Consider the following 23,414-nt stretch of genomic DNA (forward strand, 5'->3'; position numbering starts at 1 on the left):
ACTCAGTTTGCTTTATTAGGTTGAAAATAACCTCTTTATTTTTCCTTTGAGAAGTATTCCTCTGGGTGTTATCAGAAAAAATACAGAATGATAAAAACCTGCTTCCTGCTTGCGGAAACATCAAAGCTGGGCCTTTTTAGTGTGTATTTGTAGTCTGTTCTTAGATATATATTTGTGGGTCTAGAAAGTGTATATGAGATCACTGTGGAAACAAATAGAATAATATATATAGACAAGTACTTGAAAAACATACCTGTACAGTAACTGAAGTTTTTTTCAAGGTGTTATTTCTATCTATGCTACATTTTCTGTCCTTTTCTTGTTCCCCTACAACAGCGCATTACAATTCAGATCCTTTAGGCTAATGGGCTGTTCTGTCTGCTAAGCAACTCAAAATGTCCAGTCCCTGTGGTGCTTCAGGCCATTCTGCTCAACTAGTTTATTCTAATAAACTACTCCGTTCCTTCTGTGTTTGTGGATCTCAGTGCTCAGAGTGAGTTCAAATTAATCTCAAACATAATACAATTTAAGTAACCTTTCTACAGTAAGTATAGGTAGCTGCCAGACTGAACTTCACCCTTTTATTCCCTTATATACTAGGTTTTCTAGGAAACAGCAAGAAAAAAATGTCTTTTTCTATCACATGAGTATTCCTGCATATAAATCCTTACCATGACTATACTGTCACTAGTGCCTACGATAAAATCAAGTTCAAGAACAGTGTAATGGACTTGTCTGGGTAGGTTGTGCAGCCATGAACTGCAGCTATGATTACTCTTTCCAGACTTCAGTGTTGTCATTTGCATCTCAGGCTTGAGTAAGTTAAATCTCAGAAACATACTAGATGGAAAAGAAGTCTGTAGTTCTGTCTAGTGCTGGAAGACATGCAGAAATAAGTTTGAAATTTTATTTTTAGTTCCCTTCTAGTTAAGGATGTGTTAGGTATGCATTGGGAGCGCCCATCAGAGCAATCTACATACATAGACTGGCTTTCAGAAGACAGGTGTTTGGTTTTTTTTTTCCATGCTGATGTTTTAGATCTCGGCTCCATCAAACTAATCTTTGTAGCCTTTTCAAGAGTTTTCATGACTTCAGCTTAAAAATCTTGCTAGATTTCATGAATGGGCAAGGAATCAGAGGTTCATCCTCCCTTTGACTAGAAGCCTCTGTGTCTTTACGTGGTGTCACCAACCAACCAAGTATGCTGCAAAAACAGTATTTGGGGACAGGAGTAGGACACGGGGTGGGGTGGTGTCTGTTTTGAAGTCTTCTCAGGAAACGAGGGAGAAGATCATGATCACATATCAGACTTTTTATTAAAACTGTCATGAAACCATTCCTGCATAACAGACCAATACAGTTTACAGGTTTACTAAATAAAGCTAGATGAAAAACTCCCAGAAGCTGGTATCTCTTTTTTTTTTTTTTCCCCTCTGGGTATAATATAGCGGTATGTGTAATAGAGAATTCCTGTTTCCTCCAGTATCTTTTTCCAGTAATCCCTTTCTAAATTAGGGCTATGTTAGTATAGTCCTTCTTATTAGCTATGCATAATTTCATTGTTTGCCCCTTTTTTTAATTAAAGAAACCAGATAGAATTTTTTTTTTCAGGCATTCACGTAGTCTTTCTGCTTGAAAAAATGGTAGCCAGTCCTTCAGATTCCTACTAAGGTGAGGTTTTCCAGACTGCACATACACACTCTAATAAAATTGCTTTCTGTACTGCTAACAATTACAGTGTATCCTGTATTAACAGCAGTTCAGAAGTTCACTAGCAAATGTTGGTTTTCTTTTCTTAGTGCAGCTGTTGTGGATGAACGCAAATGTATAGTGATACAGCAGCACACTAACTGCAATATGATAACAGCATAAATTAAATGTTATCTGTCTTAACATGCCGAAACTAAACTCTATTATATACTTGAATATTCTTTGCTTTTTCAATGTGTTTTCCTCTCAGAAGCTTTCAGACTTTAAGTTCCGTCCATAGGGTACTGCTGGTGCTTTGCTGATGGCTTCTTTCAACAGCAGCATTTTGCCTTTTGAGATTCAATAATAGATTTCCCGAGGACCTGACAATTTCATATGAAAACAATTTGTCAGCACTCAAAATGGGTATAGGAGTTTCGTTACAGACATACTATGCCTAAACTGGGACCCAAATAAACTTGCTTTTGTCGTAAATGCCAGCTGCCCTTGTCCTCTAAGAGTTTGATTCCTGTGGAAGGGGTGGCAGAGCTAGTTATAAGCAGATGCTTCCTTTGTGCAGTGGGCTCAGGGCTGCCTTCTTTGTGTAGTTCCCCTTCTCTTCTTCCCTTGCTTCCACAGTGTTCCCGCTTTTCTACTTCGGAAGATTAAGCCAAGATTGTCCTGGTATGTCTATACATCAGTTTAGTCTGGCCAGAGCTATTGCAAATGTCCACTTAGCCACTAGAGAAGGTATTACGGTGAGATGTTCCAGTCAGATCCAAAGTCACTAAACCAACAGTGTGATTGCTGGCCAGTTGGATAGGTTGAACTGATTCAAAGCATTAATGAATAAGAAAACCTGACTATGGAGGAGACGTGTGTAAGGCGAGTATTTGTGCAAAGTTAATTTTACCGTAGTTTCTGAATTTTATCAAAATCAGCTTGTCTATGGTCCTTCAAAGCCAGGCTTGGCAGCAGAAGAAAGGGAATGGCACGTATGAGATAAATCTAGGACTTCTGCTTTATTGCACTGACAGAACCAAATTGTTCAATCTGTTGCCTCATCTGTTTCTTGCCATAGCTGGGAGTTGTAAAGGTCAGGCCATCGCAGCACAAAGAATATAATAGTTAACATGCTGCATCTCACAGTGTTACCAGCTGGCTGGTGCATTTCTCCCATTGAACATCCAGGCTCTTTCCCAAAAAACATAAGTAGCATCCTCTGCCTATTTTGGGAATGCGTCAAAGTCAGAAGTTTCTGAAGGTGGTACTGTGGGATGCCCAGTATGGTCAGCGCTGTGCTCGACTCTGACATCCTGTGCTGCACTTAAGAAGGCTGCAGCAGTTTTCAGTTTGAAATAATTCTCATCACCCTCAGAGGTGCAACTTTTTGTCCCTGTACAGTCGGGTCTGTTTACTGAGAAAAATTACCTTACTGTCAGTTGTGTGTGTTTGAGGAGGTGTTATGTGATGGAAGCCTCTACCAGTGTACCAGTCACCCCTGACCCCCACCTCCTACTGCTGTTGGGTAGAGTGCCTGGGTGACAAAGATTTCATCCCAGAAAAGAAGTCAGGGTTATAGCTGCTCTGCTTGTTATACCCTGGTGTAGGAGAATGAGAAGTATGGGTATGGCTACAAGGCAATAGCTACTGTATCAAAATTACTGTGAATACACATGAATAAAGGAGGTAATGAGTGATACAAATAAATACGTATGAAACGGACTGCTATGGAAGACCTTTTCGGTTTAAATCTGATCTTCAGCATGATGTCTAATGTACCTGTCTCTCTTGAAAATATCAGATGGGTGCACAGGCAACATAAACGTGTTTTGTCATCCTCCTGTGACCCTTCCTCAGTTTTGAAGCGAGTCCTCTGACTCTTTAGCTCTTCTTTCTCCCCCTCTTGTTTTTCCATGTTTTTAATACATGTTAAATGATGAAGATTAATGACATGCTCTTGGCAGTATTTGACAAGATAAAACCAGAAGTAAAAGCCAGTTATTACTTACTTCCAGTATTTTGTTAATGGTTTTGCATCCTAACAACGCTTTACCTTTGCAGAAACCAGATTGGTCATTCATATCACGTTAAAACTATGAAGTTAGCTCCACTTAGAGGTGTCTCAGTCTTAATATCTGCTGGTTTTTTGCTGTAGGTTGTCAGTAGGCATTGATGAATCAATTACATTTGTTATTTAAAAGACACAAAGTCAAAAGTTCAGAAACTCTTACTTTTAAGAACATTGGGATGACCAAAAAAAAAAAAAACACATGCTATCAGGATAGCTTAAGCCAGTCTACTAGTCCGTTACGGTCCACCAGCACGTTTAATACAGACTGCATCAGTGCTTTGGCCTCCAAACACCACTTGGCGTTTATTGCCTGAAGCCTGCACATCAGCCATTGTGGCTGATCCCACTGCGTATGTTGGGCACCCACTGTGGGAAGGGGAGGTGTGCCCCTGGGCCTTCTGAGAGTGGAAGCACTTGGTTATTGAGTTATGACAAAGACCTGAGGTCTTCGATGTTGCAGCTGATTGACTGTGTGGGACCACACAGCAAAAAACCAGCGCTGCCCTTGAAGACTAGGAACCGTTGCCTCACACCTAGTGGTCTCAATTCCAGTTGCTCACTTGGCAAAACAGAATGACATAAAATACACTCTTGTAGCATAGCGTGTCTTATACTTCAGTGCTTTGTGTTAAGAAGCTATGTCGCAGATGAAAGCTGCGGGAAAAGATGTTGATGGTTTAAAACTCAATTTATTAGTTGGGTTTAGGTTTCTAACATGTACAAACTGCTTTTTTTTGGCACGAGTAACAACGTGAGACAAAAATGCCTTTTGGTAAATTCTACTAGCTAATTCTACTAGCTAAAACTTCTTGTTTGCCTAATATTATAACTAAATCTTTACTGTTCAGTATTTTAAATTTTCTCTGCTATTGCTATTCAGGGAAAAGTATTACCATAACTTGTTCTTTATTTCTTCAAATCTTTGTTATCCAAGTCACTGTTTGACTTAACAGAAGATCTTTGGTTTATGTTTCAACACTTGGAATGCTTTAGAACTTTAAATGTTTTCTTTCTTTATTTAAAAAAAAAAAAAAGGAGGGGAGAGGGTATATTGATGCAAGTGGTGTATGATATTTTAGTACATCCTGGTTTTGACAGTTCATATGTCTCCTCCTTCAGAATGCCGTTTAATTGTGATTTACTTTTCATTCCTAAAAGGTGCCATACTTGGCAGATCAGAAACACAAGAGTGTATCTACTACAATGCTAATTGGGAAAAAGATAAAACAAATCGCAGTGGTATTGAACCTTGTTATGGTGATAAAGATAAAAGACGACACTGTTTTGCTACATGGAAGAATATTTCTGGATCAATTGAAATTGTGAAGCAAGGTTGCTGGCTAGATGACATCAATTGTTATGACAGGTGAGTGAGTTTCCTGTAAATTTTAAATTTATTTGTAATTTTAAACTATTCTGCCTGTCCATAACTTACACAACCTCCCCTTTGCAAACAGTACTCGAGACAAATGATAATACAGTAGTCTATGAATAGTTACCTTGTTTTTAGACATGCATACACATGCTTTTTATTTTTGCTCGCATAACTGTATTTAGGGACCTGACTTCATCTAAGTACTTTGTCTTGTTTGCAGAATAGCATGTTTTACCTTCTCTTATTTACTTACTATATAATAAAACCCAGGTATTTAATTTATTCTTTTTTAGGCCATTAATAATATATTTTCTAATGACTTGTTATTGCCAAACAATGCAAATACAGTTGTTGAAACCAGAATGCAAAATTCCATAGTTCACTTTTCCACAGTCTTTGGAGTAGGAAAGTCAGCACATTGTGTCTGCGCTTTAATTAAACGTGGAAGTACTTTGCCGATGTATTAAAAAGCTCACCTCAGTGGCAGCTCTAAGAAACATCGAATGTTCTAAAATTCCAGTCATTTTTTTTATAACAGATGGTCTAGCAAGTACCCGTGAGCAGTAACAGCAGGACTTGGGTTTTGTTAGATATTGGCTGAATAAAGATCACGACTCTCTTAAGAAATGGTATTACAGTTCTTTGAAGTACTGTGCTAAGTTTTATTTGACCAAAACAGTTATTGTTTGGAAAAGAGAGAATTAAGAAAATAAATGCATAATAAAAATAATTTCTAAATACATTTTAATGAACATTTAAGTGTTTTAGAAAATTTTCCTTTTGTGTTTCTTAAATATTGAATGAGTAGAAGAAATCATTATAGTCACTTCTACCAAATAAAGTTTCCCCACACACTAAATGACAGTTTAAAGCTAAGTTGAACAGTAGTTCTGATCTCGGAGAAGCAGCAAAGCATCTGCAAGCTTGCTTGCACAGCACGATTGAAATTCGGCTATGCTAGAAGGCGAAGGATGTTTTTAAAGAAATCTTATTTGTTGCTACTAGTACCTAGTAACTGTAAGTCACTCAGGATGGGAAAGTACTTCGGGGTTTTGTTGTTGTTTGTTTTTTGTTGTTTTTCTTTTTTTAATCCGTTCTTAGTTGTAGCTTTGCAGGAGAAGTGGGGGTATTTACAATTTCTGAACTAAGTTTATTTCTGCTAAATGTTAAACTTCTAGGACGGAAATAAAATTTTTCAATTTGGAAATAGAATTGGGTTCTATAGCACTGTTATCCCTCTAGTTACACATGTATCTTTGAACAGTCTAAAAAAATTGGTATTAAATTCTCCCTTGAGCCAAAGAGAAGAAATTGGAAAAAGAAGTAAAATGCAGGAAGGATATTAAGGAAATAGTTGAAAACTGAGTAAAAGTTTGTCTGGCTCTAAGTCCTCATTAACTGTAACTTGTCGTAAGAATGCACGCTGCCGTGTTTGACTAAAATATCCATTAAACAAAATCTTATCTCTGGGAGTGAAGAGTGGTTTACTAAACAGGGAGTTACGGTGTGATGAACTCCACAAACAACAGCAGATTAAGAACACCAAAGAATAAATGGTTTATGGAAGTTACAGTACAGTGTAATTGTAATAGCTAGTTCTATATCATTTTTGAAGATAAACCCAAAACTCCTTTGACAATCTTCAGCTGTATTTAAAATCCTCAACTATTTCTGCAGAACCTTCAAATTCTTCTCTTTCTGCTGTCATGTTGTCTCCTGCATGACTCCTTTTTTTTTTCTTTCCTGACTTGAATAGTTTCAGCTTATTTGTTAATAGAACTCCTTTCCTGCGGTTAATTCATTGAGTGAAATAAGCCCTGTCCATGACCATAATGTAAGCAGGGGAAATTGCAGAAATTTTATCTTTTTTCCTAAAAATACAATAAAATTTAAAAATTCTCCTTCCCACTTATCTCCAACCCATGCAACCCTGTACTGTGAGATTATGGTTAAACACTAGCCATTTGATCATTTGTTTGTCCTGTTTAAATCTAGATCGTGAACTGTTCTTCGGTATTTTTGTCAGCTTTGAAATGCATCCTGTTGGTGGTTTTCTTTAACTTTGTCTCAAAAATAGCAAAAATGTGCTGTTCAGTTTTATTATTAATGGTATTTCATTGCAATATAAAATAATGAACAAAACTTTTTAATTTGTTTCTTCAGAGTCAACTCTTAATTTGGGTAGTATGTTATCCTGGATGATTTAATGAACCTCGCTTTAAATATGAGCATATGTTTTTTTTCTTGAACAACAACAACAAAACCTTAATAAGCTTTTTTTTTTAATTATTATTATCTTTTATAGGAATGATTGCATAGAGAAGAAAGACAGCCCTGAAGTGTTTTTCTGTTGTTGTGAAGGCAACATGTGTAATGAACGTTTTTTCTATTTTCCAGAAATGGAGGTCACGCAACGTAAGTTAGTCTAACACATTTATGAAGGAACTGCTTAGCAGAGTTCAGAAATATTTAGTATTGTGCATGTTCAGGAGATAAGACTTTTCAAAATGTTGCGGTCAGTTTTTCCTGCCAGAGGTTTCTGATTCCCAGATGATAGTGCTGTGTGTGTTCACATAAAGAGCCTAGAAAATTGCCAGTTCATTTCTTCAATTTTGAAAGGTCTCTGTACTAGAAGTAATTTAAATTGATAAAAGATACTCCAGCTCTTTTCTAAGGGTAAGAAAGGAAGGATAATCTGAAATAATTGGCTGTTTTAAGATACAGAAGTTACTGTCAAATCTTACCTTAATTGTGTAGTTAAACTTCTGTAAGTGTCTATAAATCATTGGGCTAAAAGCCATATCATCCTTATATGCATGTACCAGCCTATGAACGCGCCTCTTCTTGAAACAATGCTCTCACTATTTCTTTAAAGTAATTGGACCTTTGAGTTTCTCTGTAAACTGGGCTGTTTTAAGATACAGAAGTTACTGTCAAATCTTACCTTAATTGTGTAGTTAAACTTCTGTAAGTGTCTATAAATCATTGGGCTAAAAGCCATATCATCCTTATATGCATGTACCAGCCTATGAACGCGCCTCTTCTTGAAACAATGCTCTCACTATTTCTTTAAAGTAATTGGACCTTTGAGTTTCTCTGTAAACTGACACAGTAACCTTTAAAAAGGGGAAAAGAATTTCCTCCCAGGTTACAAAGAAAATCAGATAACCAGACTTAACAAATAACTGTTTTAAAAAGCAATAACTAAAAGATTATTTGATTATTCTTGCATATCTTCCAGTCAAGAATCTAATCTTTGTTGGAAAACTGAATAATGTTAATAACTGAACTGAAAACAGCAAACGTCTTGTGTACCAAATAGCCAGAGGAAGTTGTTTATGAAATTAAGTAACATTTTCTATAAGATTAAAATAGCCTTTGTTGACCCAAAAGATATTCTTGTCATTTTTGTCGGTGATACTGCTAAGGCAATAATTGACATTCTTCTTCACTCCCATGAAACCTCTTTTGCCCCAGGGGGTCTGTGGCTGCCCCTGCACCAGCTGCCTCAGAAGTAGGGCTTCTCTGGAGCCTTTCTGGAGTCCTGTGGAAGCGTCTTCAGCTAGAGAGTTTTTACTTTCAGCAAATCAACAGTGCACAGAAATGTTGGCAGATTATTTCTGGCCTGTTCGACTTATTAATGACGTCTTATTGTATACACTCCAAAGACTAAACCTCTGTATTGATTCTTTTTTCATTCATTAGGTGACGGCATTCTTGCAATCTTTTTAGAATACAAACACCTCTTACACACTGTAGATAGGCAGAGCTCAGAAGCACAAAAAAGTTAGATGTGCTGATGTGTAAATGTGGGGATCTAAGTTATTTCTGCGCTTTCCAAAATGCTGCCTTTTTAAATATGTGTCTGTTTATATTAGAGTACACTATTTAATCAAGTATTATTAGCCTGTTGTGCTGATTGCAAGAATTTTTAGAAAATCGGGATGCTAGACACTTCAAGCACTGGATGATTTTTGTTTCTTAGAAGCTGTGTCCTTTTTTTTTTCCCCAGCAACTTCCAATCCTGTAACACCTAAGCCACCTCTGTTCAATACCTTGCTTTATTCGTTGGTGCCTATAATGGGAATTGCAGTGATTGTGCTCTTTTCATTTTGGATGTACAGACATCACAAGCTAGCGTATCCTCCAGTACTCGTTCCAACCCAAGTAAGTCGCTGCATTATGATTTTGGTTTTTTGAATGGTAAAACCATTTATTGAAGAGGAGAGGAGAGAAGGGGGTGTGCATCTGTCAATGGCTGAAGTCTTCTGTTACTTTCCTGGTTTAGAGGTGCTAATGCTTGCTAGCTGCAAAAACAGAAAATTAAGCTTTACTTAAATAGCCTTATCTCCTTTAATTAATTGGTATTTGATGAATGTATGAGCAACTACTTAATGTTTTTACACATCTGTGTGTTTTGGAGGAGAAAAACTAAACACAAAACTTGAGATGGCAGGGATGCTGGAGTGCTGTAGGAAGTTTGTACTCCCACGTAGTTAAAAGGACTGTTTGTCTGAAAGCTGCGTACAGCTGCACTCAGGTACTTGCAGTTGAGCTTAGCTTAAAACAAAAATGAAGGAGAGACGCTAATTCATAATGGCAATTTGCAGTGAATAGAAAACGGTAACTAGTAGAAGCTTAGCTATCTTTAAAAAAGCATGGAACTGGGATACAGGTATCAGTTAAAGGGAATGTAAAGAAAATCTTCAGTTGGAGCATAGTTCCAGGGCTTAGCTCAGCTCTTGGCCTTACTGCGATTTGTGTCGTCTTTTTCCTCTTACTTGTTTGTCTTTTGTGTTTTGTCTTAAAATGTTTCAGTTTTAGCAGTGTTTGTGTTTTGCTTAGAAAATATTATGAGATTGTGGTCTCCAAATCTGAAACGTAAACTGGCTGTGTTGCATCAAAGCAAACCTTTTTTTGGCTGCATGTGCATAGTTCCTGCTGCTGTCAGGCTCAGCTGATTCTGTAGGTGTAATTAGTATTAATACTAGAATTCCTCTTCCTTCAGTTATGTCTAGAGATTCAGTTGAGATTAGAAGGCCTTTATGAAAAGAGTTAAGACAGCAAACTCTTCCGACCGAAGTAGGAAAGATGAACAAAATGTGGTAGTGGAAATGGAGAGAGAAACGACTTGCTCAGGGTCCCACAACACTTGGGTTTTTGCAGTAGGAACTGAACTTAAGCTTCCTAACTCAGTGCAGTGACCCACTCAGAATGCATTGCCTCTCATACAATGATGATACGATGCTATTTATGATTGAATAAAATTAAAACACTTGTTATTTTTGGTAGGATTGCATTTTAAAAGGATTTATGTGTATTTGCACTGTACTGCCAGCTTTGGTGATATTTTCAGTGTTACTGCTTGACTCCAGGGTGTTCTGGGAAGAAGTATTGCCTGTGGTTGATAAATAAAATTGTTTTGGTTTCAGTTTTGTAGTAATAGATAAGAAAAATTTGTGGGGAGGCAGTGGGCATATGTTCTTGCCAAATGAAAAAGAACATAATTTAGAGGAAAAAAGTATGTTTCCTGTCCTTGCAGAAAGTATTGCAGATCCTCAAACTTCAGGCAATCTGTTAACATAATTATTTCATCCATCTCAATTTTTATGTATTTGGGACTTTACATCAACCTAGTAGTCTTCACTGTAAGATCAAATTCATAACTGCTAGTTGTGTGAATAATTTGAGCATGTAATTTCTCTTGTAGACTTAAAGAAATCAAGTAATGGATAAAGTGATAGAAAAGCAAGCAAATGTTAAATATGTGCAAGATATTAAGAACCTGAATTTTGATATTCTTCCTTCTTTTTATTGCAGTTCTTTTCTTGCATGGTTTGTGTTTGGTACAGGAGTGGACACGTCATAAGTTTTTAATAAATAGGGTAATAACCTGTTTTGTTAGTGCTCAGATTGTATCTGTTGGGATAAGTATATGTTGGTGCTTGAGCTAGTTATGGTGTAATAACATTTTCTTATCTTGTGGTGAATAGGCATTAAGGTTTGATGTGGAAAGTCAGGAAAAGCTACTTCTGCCTGAAAAACTAAATGAAATTATTATGGAAATAGAATGTATAAATATTCTCCCATACGCAGCAGAGCAGTATTTCCCACTTCAAATTTGATCAGAGCTGATTTGAACAGGAGGCAGAGGAAGCAGGAAGAGAGGGAAAAGTATTAGTAATTTTATAACCACGAAACAAACATTTAAATAATTATGCAATTAATATATTAAATATTATATTTAATAATTAAGGCATGAGTTGAGTTTGTAGGTGAATGGATTCCTTTCCAAGTCTTTCTGTAGCAAATGGTAGAATGTATAGATCAGATGTATAGCAGATACTCACTAGAAAACAGGGATTTCTGTATGAGATGCAGATAAAGGTTATCTCATTTGACTCGGTTTATTCCCGGAAGGTGATGGGAGTACTTAGATTAGTACCAGGGCGTACTGAACCTTTCTTTCAGTAGAAGTGAAACAATAGATGAGGAATAAGCAAAAGATAAAAATGAGGAAACACTGAAGAATGAGAAGTTTTGGAAGAAAGAGGAGAAGAAGGGATAAGGAGATAAAAAAAAAATCAGAGGGCAAAAGGGAAAGCTATTGTTTGGAGTATTTCAAAAAAAGGAAGAAATATGCCAGAAGAAATTTTTGAACCTGTAATGAAATATAAAGGACAAACATCTGAGAATGCAAACAACTTCATTTTCTTTTGAAAGTAAAATTGTTTCATGGTACATGCATGTATCAGGCAGGCAGTTCCTATACAAACTGAGCTCAGTTTATGGCTATGTGGATTAACTTTATGTTCCCTTTGAACGTACAGATAATTATTTTAAAATGTCACATAGTAGAATTAGTTTATATGTCTGGTTTAAGATTGGAAAGCAGTAGATATTTTTGTTTGCTCCTCACATGTTTCATTCTTGCTTTCTTTCAGGTATTTGGGTAGAGAGGTCAAGGGGGTTACTAGAGTAGGTAACTGCTGAGACGCTCCTTATCGGTATCCGAGTCAGAAGTGCTCAGCGGGTCCCGAGGCGTGTGTCCGGGACAGCCATGCAGAGCTGTGTGCTCCGAGGTGCCGCTGCCATTAGTCTTGGCTTATGTACTTCTTCGTCTCTTGTTTGTGCTGTTAACTGTATGCCTCACTTTATTGTGTGGGGTGCTATCTAGTTAAAGCTGACTGTCAAATTTCATAAAATGTGTCACTCTTTAAATTCCTAAATGAGTTTTTAACAAATGTAAGTTTGCTAAATAGATATGTGTGTATGTAAAAAGGTTTGAAAGAACTATTTCATTTTCTTATTTATATTTGATTTGATTATGCAGCAAAAAATATATTCATATGTCTGATCAAATTTACCAAAAAATGGATTAGTATTTTAAATATTTGAATCTGTGTATTTTTATATAGAAAGAGTTACTCTCACCTGGTTGATTTTCACTCATGAACACCAGGTACACTGAAAATGAAACAGTACTGTCTTTGTGGACAAAGGCTTTCACTCTAAAATTAGGTGTAGATTAGTTTTCCCCACCGCGTCCTACTAATATTCATGGTAGAAATACAAATGCGGATGGCAAGGAGTTGATATGTTATGCTCATTTATTTTTTACATCTGTTGAGCTTGGGCCAGAGTTGTCAGTCAATGCTAATTACAACTGTGGTGTTACCACTCTGTCATCTGATAGATAGAACCATAACCTATTTTATAGCATAACTGACACAAGTAACACTTTTGGTTTTTATCAGTTCACAGAGCTGTGGCTCCCAACATTTTACATCCATACTGTGCAAAGAGAGATTAACCTCTTGTACTTTTTGTTGAGTGCCCAAGTTACGAATATCTTACTGGATCACAGAGTTGCTTTTTTTTTTTGGTTTGTGTTGTTTTTAAAAATAAGAGTCATATGTTGAGAGGGTTGGAAAAAAGCTTTACAGATTCACATAATGTCTTCATAACCTATTTCTGTGCTTTCTTTCAAAATGTTTGAAATTACTTGGGTCAAAAATGCTTCATATTTTTAATCGCTAAGCACAAGAAAGCCCCGATCTAGGCCTGTTTGGTGTTACCAGAAATTTAAAAACTCAGAATGGACAGATCCTGTCTATTAGTGTCCATAAAAGCAAGCTTAGTTGCTAGGAATTACCATTTCTTTCTTTTCTCAGAGAGGAGGATTACATAGTTGAAAAATACAACTACATCTTCTGCTTTTAACCTCCTGTATATCACTCCCTTTAAGCTTTTCACCCAGTATTCCCTGTATTGAGCACAATAATCTTTTATGTGCTTCATTTTTTGGGTTGTTTGTTTTCTACCCCATATGGATGAACCGCACTGGTCCTATATATATGGAGAACATCCGTTGTCTTCAAAGTCATGTGCTACGTGAGCCAAGAATTAAGAATTGAAGCACATGTATCAAATATAGAGATACTGATCTTATCCCTCTGGTCTCAAAAGTTGTGGGTTTTTTGAGCATAAAAAAAATACTGTGATTTTGGTTGATGGCAGTTTTGGTATAGCTCCCTTCACTACTATACCCTGATAGTCTTTGTTCAGTGTCTCTTTTCCTGAAGACACCCAAGTATGAATAGATCTTTGTAGCTATGTCATGGTTTTGATATTTCAGTTTCAGCTGTGAGAAATTAGAATTGAAAACAGTATCACATAATGTGAAGTGAATAATGATGAAGGAGGAAAATCTCTAGCAGATGCAAGACACATTCTGAGATACTGACTGCAGGTCCGACTGCATGTGTAGCAGTGGAAAAATTCTGTGTTGGAAACTAACAGGAAAAGAACATATAATAAAACAAGCACTGCTCTTTGCTGCAGTTTTTGACCACAGACATCTGGTCTAGGCCACCAGACCTGTGCCAAGGAGTTTGAGTGTGTGTGTGTAACTTGAATAGTTTGTTTTCAAAAAGTAGTTAGTAATGGGAAAATTTTTATGGTTGGCATTGGAAAGGATTTTCATTTGTTGGTTTTATTCTCTAAATTAACTTTTAGCACATGAAATAGTCTCGAGCGCCACATTGGGCACCAAAAAGGACTGTTGTGGTTTAACCCCAGCCAGCAACTAAGCACCACCCAGCCGCTTGCCCACTCCCCCCTGGTGGGATGGGGGAGAGAATCAGAAGGGTAAAAGTGAGAAAACTCGTGGGTTGAGATAAAGACAGTTTAATAGGGAAAGCAAAAGCCGCGCACGCAAGCAAAGCAAAACAAGGAATTCATTCACTCCTTCCCGTCGGCAGGCAGGTGTTCAGCCATCTCCAGGAAAGCAGGGCTCCATCATGCGTAACGGTGACTTGGGAAGACAAAACGCCATCACTCCAAACATCCCCCCTTCCTTCTTCTTCCCCCAGCTTTATATACTGAGCATGACGTCATATGGTGTGGAATATCCCTTGGGTCAGTTGGGGTCAGCTGTCCTGGCCGTGTCCCCTCCCAACTTCTTGTGCCCTCCCCAGCCTGCTTGCTGGTGGGGTGGGGTGAGGAGCAGAAAAGGCCTTGACTGTGTGTCAGCACTGCTCAGCAGTAATGAAACCACCCCTGTGTTATCAACACTGTTTCCAGCACAAACCCAAAACAGAGCCCCGTACTAGCTACTGGGAAGAAAGTTAACTCTACCCCAGCCAAAACCAGCACACTGGTGCGCCTGCAATTCCTGGGGTAATCTTTATCCCTTTGCCACAGTAAGAAAATTACAGTTGGCTGCTGAAGAAGAATGAAGAAATTAAATCGAGTGTTGAGGTTTTTTCCATTTTTGTCTTCCAGCCACCTTTGTTTTTCTTGTTATAGATATTTTAATAGAAACATTATAACACTTGAAAAATTAAGAATAAGAAAGGGAGAGGTGTTTTTATGAGGATTTATTCCAAACCTAAGAAGATTAATAGCTACTTGAAAAATATACGGAGGAAAAGCCAGCTGCTTATACGAAATGGGAAAAGACATTGATCAACGAAGAAAAGCTGGAACTCAGAAAAAGGAAGAATTAAAAAAAAAAAAAGATAAAGACTGAGTTAGAGCTTGTGGCTAGCTAGGAAGGAGTTGAGGTTGGGTACGTATCAGTGGTTAATGAATGATTAACATAATGAATGGCAATGTTGGTATTAAAAAGGAATAGCTGAGTGATCTCAAGATTTGGACTGCTAGATGTGTGCATGATTTCACATTCTCTAGTACTGCATTTCATATCTTCAGGACTAATAAGAATTTCTTCTATAACTGTTTCCAATAAATAGCTGGAATGACACAGGAGAAAGATCTGGTGCTATCCTGATTGTGGTACTGTGAGGCACAACTGTGATACGGTTGTTTAAAGGGGGGGGGGAACCAAACCCACAAATACAGGGATACTGTGAGAAGGTAGTAGGAAAGTTTTTATACATAAGGAGTCCTTAATGTGTAGGAGGTCAATAGCTTGTAACTGTCTTTTTTTTTTTTTTTTAAAAATCCGTGGGCTATTACAATACAAGTAGTTCCTTAAAATCTTTAACAGAGGGAAGAATTTGTATGACAGATAACTGAAAACCAAGTACATAGTGATGCATGCTTTTTCAATGCTCAGTTTACAACCAGATGTCCAAAACTTTGGTTCTAAATCTTGATAGCTTTTTTAAAAAAATTCTTTTAAAAAGTATTTTCATGAATTCTCAATTTACTTTCAGAATGAGCTTTCTCCATTTAAATAAACCATAAATGTAGCTGCATTTTTTTTTAAAAAAATCTTCAAGAGGTAAGAAAATACAAATCCAGACTTTGGCATCTTATCCTGAATGGCAGCTTAAAGGGAACTTTATAGTTAAAGTACAATTAAAATTTAAAAAAAAAAATTCAAATGTATTTCTACAGTGAACTTCAAGTTACTTTGTGCTTTTGCATTGATTCAAGCAGAGCATTGTCTTATAAATGCTTTCAATGCTATAGCTTATTCCTGGCTTATTAAAAAGTTGGTTTAGTTTTAGGAGTAGGCCTGTACAGAGTGGGTCTGAGAGGCTGGCGCAAGAAGATGCGTGTCCGTCTGATAAGGCGGATGTACTTTGTGTCTTAGTCTCATAAATGTTGACTTGGCATATACGCATTTAACAACTGACAAGGCACTGAAGGCTTTTATAGCACTGTATTTAATTTACCTTAAAGAACTGTTGTTCGCTCATTGTAAACAGTAATACTCAAAATAATCTACATTATCAAGACCACATTTAGATTATAGTCTTAGTGCTTTGGAACAATCATAGGAAGGCTGAAATACTGATCTCGGAGTCTGCAATCAGGTACTCTATCCTCAGGAGCTTTTTAATAATTTTCCATAATAAAGTCCAGTTTGCTGCATATCCTCAGATATGCTCTCCTGAATGTTTTAGATTGATGTCTTTCCGGTCGTCTTTTACATCACTAAATGAGTAAGAATTACACAATTCACAAGGTATGCAAAAGGAATTCGTTTTACCTTAACGTTCTCCGAAGAGATTGAGGGACTGTGGGTGAATACGCAGATGTCATACTTAGGACACTAGTTAGGAACAAATGAAGGAATTGGCACAATAAATTTGTAATACAATAATTTTCATTTATTTTGAACACCATGTTTATAAAGATTTTGTGACATGTTTGGAGTTCAGAATATGGTTGTGGATAGCCCAAATTTTGGAAGAGACCACACTGCTTGGGTTTTTTTGGTCTAATTGGTTACAAATATCCCAATCATTTCCCTAATCCCTGATAAAACCTTTAGAAGTAGTTTTCAGGCAGTATAAATAGGAAGTTAGTGTGTTTATATATATTTATATAGATGACAGCTATTTGGGGGATGGGTGTTAATTGCTCCCAATTTTCATTTGAGTTGTATTAATTCCTGAAATAAGAAAGCACATATTTGCATTTGTGTAATAGCCTGATACTGCTTAAACTGGTGATACTTGCATTTCTAATGAAAAGTCTGAGGTGGTGATCTGTAGTCTGAAGGGAGATACAATGAGTTTAAAATCAGAAGGTCTATGATGTGCATAAATATCTCTCTCTCTGAAAATTTTCATACTTGTCTAATTTATTAGTGTTTGGGGGAAGCTTAAGAGAGTAGTGAGAGGCATGGGAGAGGACTCTTCTCAGAGTTTCATGCTTGCAGTTTCTCATTATGGTAAGAGCAAGAAGGTTGGACTCGTGTATCTTTTTCCTTATTTCTGAGGAATTTACATAATTCTCAGGAGCTGGAGAATTTTAATAGCAAATAGGCCTGAAAAAATGACTAATAATTTTTTTACAGCCCCAGGAAAGACGTTTGTTGAATAACTCTTTCACACAAGCAGTGCTTTTTGATTTTTTTTTTTAACAGTTACTGTCTGTTCTTTGACTACTTGAGTTAGTAGAAATATGAGTACAGAGAGATATTTATTACTCTGTTCAGTAGCCGTTCCCTATCAGATTCACAGATTGAGTAATACTTTTATTTTGCTTGGCTGCTGTTTCTGGCAAAGGAATATGGGGGGCTTGGAGGAGGAACTCCTTTCAGTAACTGTGCTCATGGTTTGTGGAGCTTGTGCTGCAGAATCTTACTTGTAGTTTTTCCAAGTATATGTGGAATAGCTGTCATTCTACTCGAACCACCAGCTCACAGAGAGTTGAAGGTAAAGATGATCAGCTACTCTGAAAAACTGTTTAAGGTAGTGTGGTTTTGTTTTTTTTTTTCCTTATGAGGTGCCCCAAAACATTTGCAGGCTGTACGGGTCGTGCAAGAATCTGCTTCAGACTCTTGGGGTGGGTGTTACCCTCATCTCTGGTGGTCTGCTGACCAACGGCGAGAGGAGCAGGAGTGGTCACGTTGGGCTCCAGTGTTCTTCAGTGCTCTGTCAGTGGCAGCAAGTTCTTCTACAGTATTTATAAACCTGACTCCCAACTAATCTAGCCTTCAAGAAATACTTCAGCCCTTCTATTATTAATTATTTAGATAATGCTAAGTGTATGCTAGGCAGTTTTCAAGTGCAGAGAAAAGCCTCTTGTTGGCCTTGCGCTCTATAGCATCCTAAGAATGTAAAGACAAAGGGCGAAGAAAAGGATGATTGCTGTTACGTGGCTGTTGAATACTTCAAGTGTTTGAATTTCATGCTCTTGCAACATCTATCTGGACAAATTATAAAGGACAAAGAAACTGGCTGAGGCAAAAGTACAGGAGGAGGAGCGAAGGTGTCTCGGCGCTTCTCTGCTTGAGTGGCAATGAGATTGTTCAATAAAAAAAGAGATGAAAGTAGCACAAACAAGCGTGTGTCATTAAAATGTGTTTTAAGTTTCAGTAACAGTGCTCTGGGACTTAGGTTTTTATAATGGATTTCATTCCACAGTCTGTAAACTCATGTGATTTGTTTTGAAAGAATCTTTAATATTGTAATCTCCCTTTATATATGCTGGATATAGTGTTTTCAAGTTCACTTGTTCTAGTCACGCCTCTAGCATGCCAGATTTATTGATTAAATTTAGTAATATAGACATAATATATGATGACCTACTTGTTTATAAGGTTTAGCTGTAACTTAGACATTAAGTTTTCATTTTCCACAGCTAGCTACTAATTACAGTGAATTTAAAAAAAAATACAACGCTGCCCTCTACTGTACAGTTGTGAGCATAACAAGAAATGTTTGCATAACTTGTGTTTGTATGTTTAATCTCTGCATGTGTTTACTGTTTTGTAGTAGCATGACTGGTTATACACCTATAATGGACAATTCTGGTTTTAATAATAAGATCAATTCAGGTGATGGTCTGTATAATAATCTTCTTTTTGCCCATTTTTCTTCGCTAACTACCAATGATGGATTTTTTTATTTTAAATGATCTGTTATTAGTACAAGAAAGTATTGCTATCCCCATTAATATTTTTGTTGTTAATTCACAAACAATTGATTTTGTCTCTTTTCTTATAAGCTGTTTTTTCATCCCATTCTTGGTATAAATAGTAATTTCTTCTGCCTGTGTTTTTTCCCCTCTCTACAAGCACGCCTTTCATATAATGATTGAGGTAAGATGCATTGATGTTTGTTCATGGTTATGGAACTTTCTGTGGACATGTAAGAAGTTGTTTTGGTATGAATTACATTTGTTCAGTATTTTGGACAAGAAATTTGTAAGCATGCGTGGTTTAAAAATACAGATTTAGTCTGCTGTTCATAGCTTTCTTAGAATTTGCTATAATTTCTCAGGTTGTCATTATCAATCCCTGTGGTCATTTAACTTGAAATACACCAGGCATAGTCAGTTTGTGGTTCTTCATCTACAGACTAGCTCGGTTGTGTCACTTCCACCCTCGTGCTGCATCCTGTGAGCAGTGGTAAGGGCTCCGCTGGTACAGCGTTTGCTGGTCGCCTCAGTCTCTGGCTGTGGGAGCAGTCAAGCCGGCAGGGTCTGCGGGTCTCACTGTAGTGGGTTGCCCTGGAAGTAAACGGCATGTCCTGCCCACTTCTGTCCTGTCTTTGGGTATCTGTTGTCATCTCTCACCTGTGAACTGCCTGTAACTGTTTGAGGTGTGTGGTCTTCATGTTGTGATTCTGGGTGATGTGGTGGGTTTTAGTGTGATTCAGGAGCTCAGAGAAATAGATTACCTGAAGAAAAATATTCTTTCACTATTAAGTATCTACTTTGATCCTCCCCCCCTCCGCACACACCCCACACCCCCCCAGCCAGAAGTCATTTTTACTTGTATTAAACTAGTGATACTTCATGTGAAACTACAAGTAACTGAAAACTGTTAATTCAAAAACTTGGTCATTATTGCTAGGCTTTTAAATTGAATATTGAAAAAAGTCAAGATTGAAGTTGTAATATGAATGCTCAATTTCTGTTGTCCCTATAGGTCTCTAATTAATAGCTGAAAGGCCTTGTAAATGTAATTTAGAAGAAAATAGAATGGTGCTATTTAAATATTTTCCTGAATATCTTGCATCTGTAAAGAGTTATTAGAGTTCCTTCTACTTGTATTACTGTTTTGCTTCAAATGACATAATTTCAGTTTGTGAAGAAGCCAAAGTATCCTGCCAACAAGTAACTACTTTGTTTATATTACTTTGGGGAATGTGTTTACAATGTACAATTAAAATAGAGCATTTTGTGGGGTGAAAAAGAGGAAAAATGGTCGCCATTTAAAAAAAAAATCTAGTTTAATACAAATCATAGAGTTAATTTTAGAATAATTACAAAATTTAAGAATTCTGACTCCTTTTACTGTATTTGGATCTTAACTTTACAGATAATCTGTTTGAAAATGAACCAGTCCCAAATTAGAAAGGGAGGACACAACCAAGATAGCAATCAGACTCTTTCAGTGAGAAGTTGTCAACCATATTCACAATATAAGCTGTAGAATAAAGGTAACCAAGGGGAAATATTGCACCATTTAACAAGGAAAACTTGCATGTGCACTGGAAGTTTGAGAACTTGTTCATATTTTGGAGTCAGGAGAGAGAAATGCGTCTATGTACAACCCTGTTTGGATAATTGGTCTTTTTTTCCTTTTGTTGTACATGATGAATCACCTGATTCACTTGCTACATGAGAGATGTGACTGGAGATAAACTCAAGTGCTGTTGGACTGTGGTGGGGCAGGTCTTTAAACAATCTGTTCAGTTGGTCATATTTTTAATGGATTTGTAGTTTCATGTTTGTTAAGCTGCTTCTCTCTGAACTTGAGAACCATTCTTGAAGACGCTTAGGGAAACCTATTTCTGGAAGTTACCATTCTTTAATGAATATTTTTCCCTCTGTTCTTATTCTGGTATGACTAGTGTGCACTACCTGACAGCTGACTGCTGCTCCCAGCTATAAAAATCTGAACCAAAAAGCCCTGTTGGAGATTGGAAAACTTTACAGTGTGCAACATAACTAGATGGCCGTGATTTAGAGATCGCCATACAACCTGAACTTACGGTGTTAATGGATCAATGCCTTTGAGCTGTAGGAAGAGTAAAGCTTAGTTGTCTGAGTATTACGCATTGTATGACCCAGTCAGTTCAAGTATGTTTTGCTGACATAGCTGCTTCTGCTTTTTATCTGACAGATCATTGTGCAGCAGGAGTGTTCCTGCTGCCTTTGCTAACTGCCCCAGGGTTAGGACAGAGCATGTCTAGGAGAAGTTGGAATACTTGGGATGAAGTTACACGGCCCAGTGGCGCGCCGCTCCCAAAAGAGAGCCCTGCTTCCTTCTGCCTTGCTGTGCTTTTTGCGTTAACCTGGACCTTGTTGCAAACTGATTCAATTCGCTAAACTATCAGAAAACTAACCTGATTTTTAAAATAAATAAATAAAAGCTTTCTGGCAATATAGCATAATGCTGTGACTTGCTGTGTGGTCAAACGAGTACCAGAATCAGTCCAAGGGAAGGGACAGGGAAAGCTCGGTAATGGGAAATTGGGCCCTTATCTTCTGACAGCTGTAGCAAGCTGTTAGACTAATATATCCACATTATATCTTTACTCACATTGTATCATCATCCTTGGCGCCACAGAGATGATTTTTAAAAGCCATACAAAAATAATTATGCCTGTGGCACGTTAAACATTTTTGCTTAGAAGTAGAGCAAGTTGAAAATGTTGTCAAAGAATGTTTCTGTATAAAAATAGTACCTGTAGTTTTAGAGTAAACGCCTGGTGATTTTTAACAAAGTCAATTTTTAACAAAGTTGTTTAGGGGAAAAAAAAATCAGAAAAAACCTGGAAAACTATTCTTTTTAGTTATGCTAACAGAAGGCAATTATACTTTCCATTTTAAATAAGATGTGTTTTGATTTGTGTGTGTGGGTGTGTTGCTTCTTCATAAGAACGCCGGAAGTTTTGACTTCATAAAAATGTTTCAACACAAAAGGGAAATGTGCAGGGAACCACAGGAGGTTGCTACATAAGGTAGTGGGGAAAATATTTTGAAATGCCAGGATTTTCTAGGACGTCTGAAATTCAGGTATATGAAAAGTATCGCAGTCTAACGTGAAAGTAAGACGCACCAGTTTTCGCTGGCCACTTTTTACTGAGGAATTATTGCCTTCTCTCATGTGATAGATGCTGTAATTTTTTTCATCAAATCTTTGAGAAGTATTTTTAAGTAGTAAGAAAAAATTCACATAGTGTGCTTCTAAATACCGACAGATTTTTTTGGGTGGAGGGTATGGAAGGGAAAGGGAGTTGTTTTAGCCAGTAAAGCAAAGTGAGATTTGGGTTTACTTCCCACAAATTGTTCTCTTTATTTAGGCAAGTCGCTAGGTTCAAAACTTTGAAAAGTTATCTGATTGCCTGATGTTAAATCCCCGCATGCTGCACAGTGCTCAGGATTCTTAAAAGCAGCAGGGTTTTTTACAAATTACAGTAGGCTTTTGTGAGTAAATTTGGGCATCTTGTTTCTAGTTTCACTTGTAACTGTAACTATTACAGATTGAGGATAGTGATTTCCCTGGTGCCTGGAATATTCATAAAGAGCTTTGGCATTGAATGAAAGGCAGCACAGGAGGGAAAAAACTCTTAAACTTCATTTTCTGTATTGTTGTTTGTCCAGTTTAAACCCAGCAATTTTGATGTAACAACTTTTAAGAATCTGTCACTGTCATATTTGTGAAAGGATTTCATACTTTTTTGAGGATAGTATTGTAATGTGTCTCTAATTTGAATTTCAAAAATTATATTTTCTTTTGCAGTTATTAATTTGTGGAAGTAGGTTACAGGTAGGTTACATTTCTTTCAATGGCTATAAATCTGTCTCTCTATGAAACTTTTTCTTTTTGAAGGATGTATTTGTCGCTTAATAAGAAACAAGAGAATGGTTATTTATTCCTGCACTTAAACTACTCAAAACTTGTGTTGGATACAGAAGCACTTGTCTCCATTCTCACAATATTATACTTAAAACCACAGATTTTCAGAAAATGTCTTTAACGTGCACAAGACTTTTATATTGCTAACTGAAGTGTTCAAATACTTAACTATTGAGTACTCTCATTTGTTTTGTAGAAGCAACTACTCCAGTGTTTTTCAGTCTTTCTCTTTAAAACAGCATTACAGCTGTGACTGGGAAAAAAGAGAAGTGTATGTTTTGGAGGTTTTTTTGAACAGTAGACTTTGGGGGGGGGGTTGTTGTATTCTGCAGTGTGGATATAATTTAAAAGCAATGCCTAACTTTCATTTGTATGTTTGTTTCTTTCACATGCAATATTGAGACTTGTGGTACAATTTTGTGGTCTCCATAGACCTGCACTGCCACTGAAAGCAGCCGTTCACCGTCTTCCCATCTGTG

The 23,414-nt window shown here is 37.0% G+C and overlaps 1 protein-coding gene across 1 annotated transcript in view; it reads left to right on the forward strand.

The window, feature by feature from the left end:
* ACVR2A (activin A receptor type 2A) overlaps positions 1–23,414 on the forward strand; it is a 77,083-nt gene that overhangs the window by 36,970 nt on the left and 16,699 nt on the right. The window contains exons 2-4 of the mRNA XM_009285256.1: positions 4,922–5,129; positions 7,444–7,553; positions 9,151–9,305. Of these exons, the coding sequence (XP_009283531.1) occupies positions 4,922–5,129; positions 7,444–7,553; positions 9,151–9,305 (473 nt within the window). The remainder of the gene's footprint in view (positions 1–4,921; positions 5,130–7,443; positions 7,554–9,150; positions 9,306–23,414) is intronic.

Source organism: Aptenodytes forsteri, unplaced genomic scaffold (genome assembly GCF_000699145.1).
Source record: "Aptenodytes forsteri isolate BGI_AS27 unplaced genomic scaffold, ASM69914v1 Scaffold380, whole genome shotgun sequence".
Classification (NCBI taxonomy): domain Eukaryota; kingdom Metazoa; phylum Chordata; class Aves; order Sphenisciformes; family Spheniscidae; genus Aptenodytes; species Aptenodytes forsteri.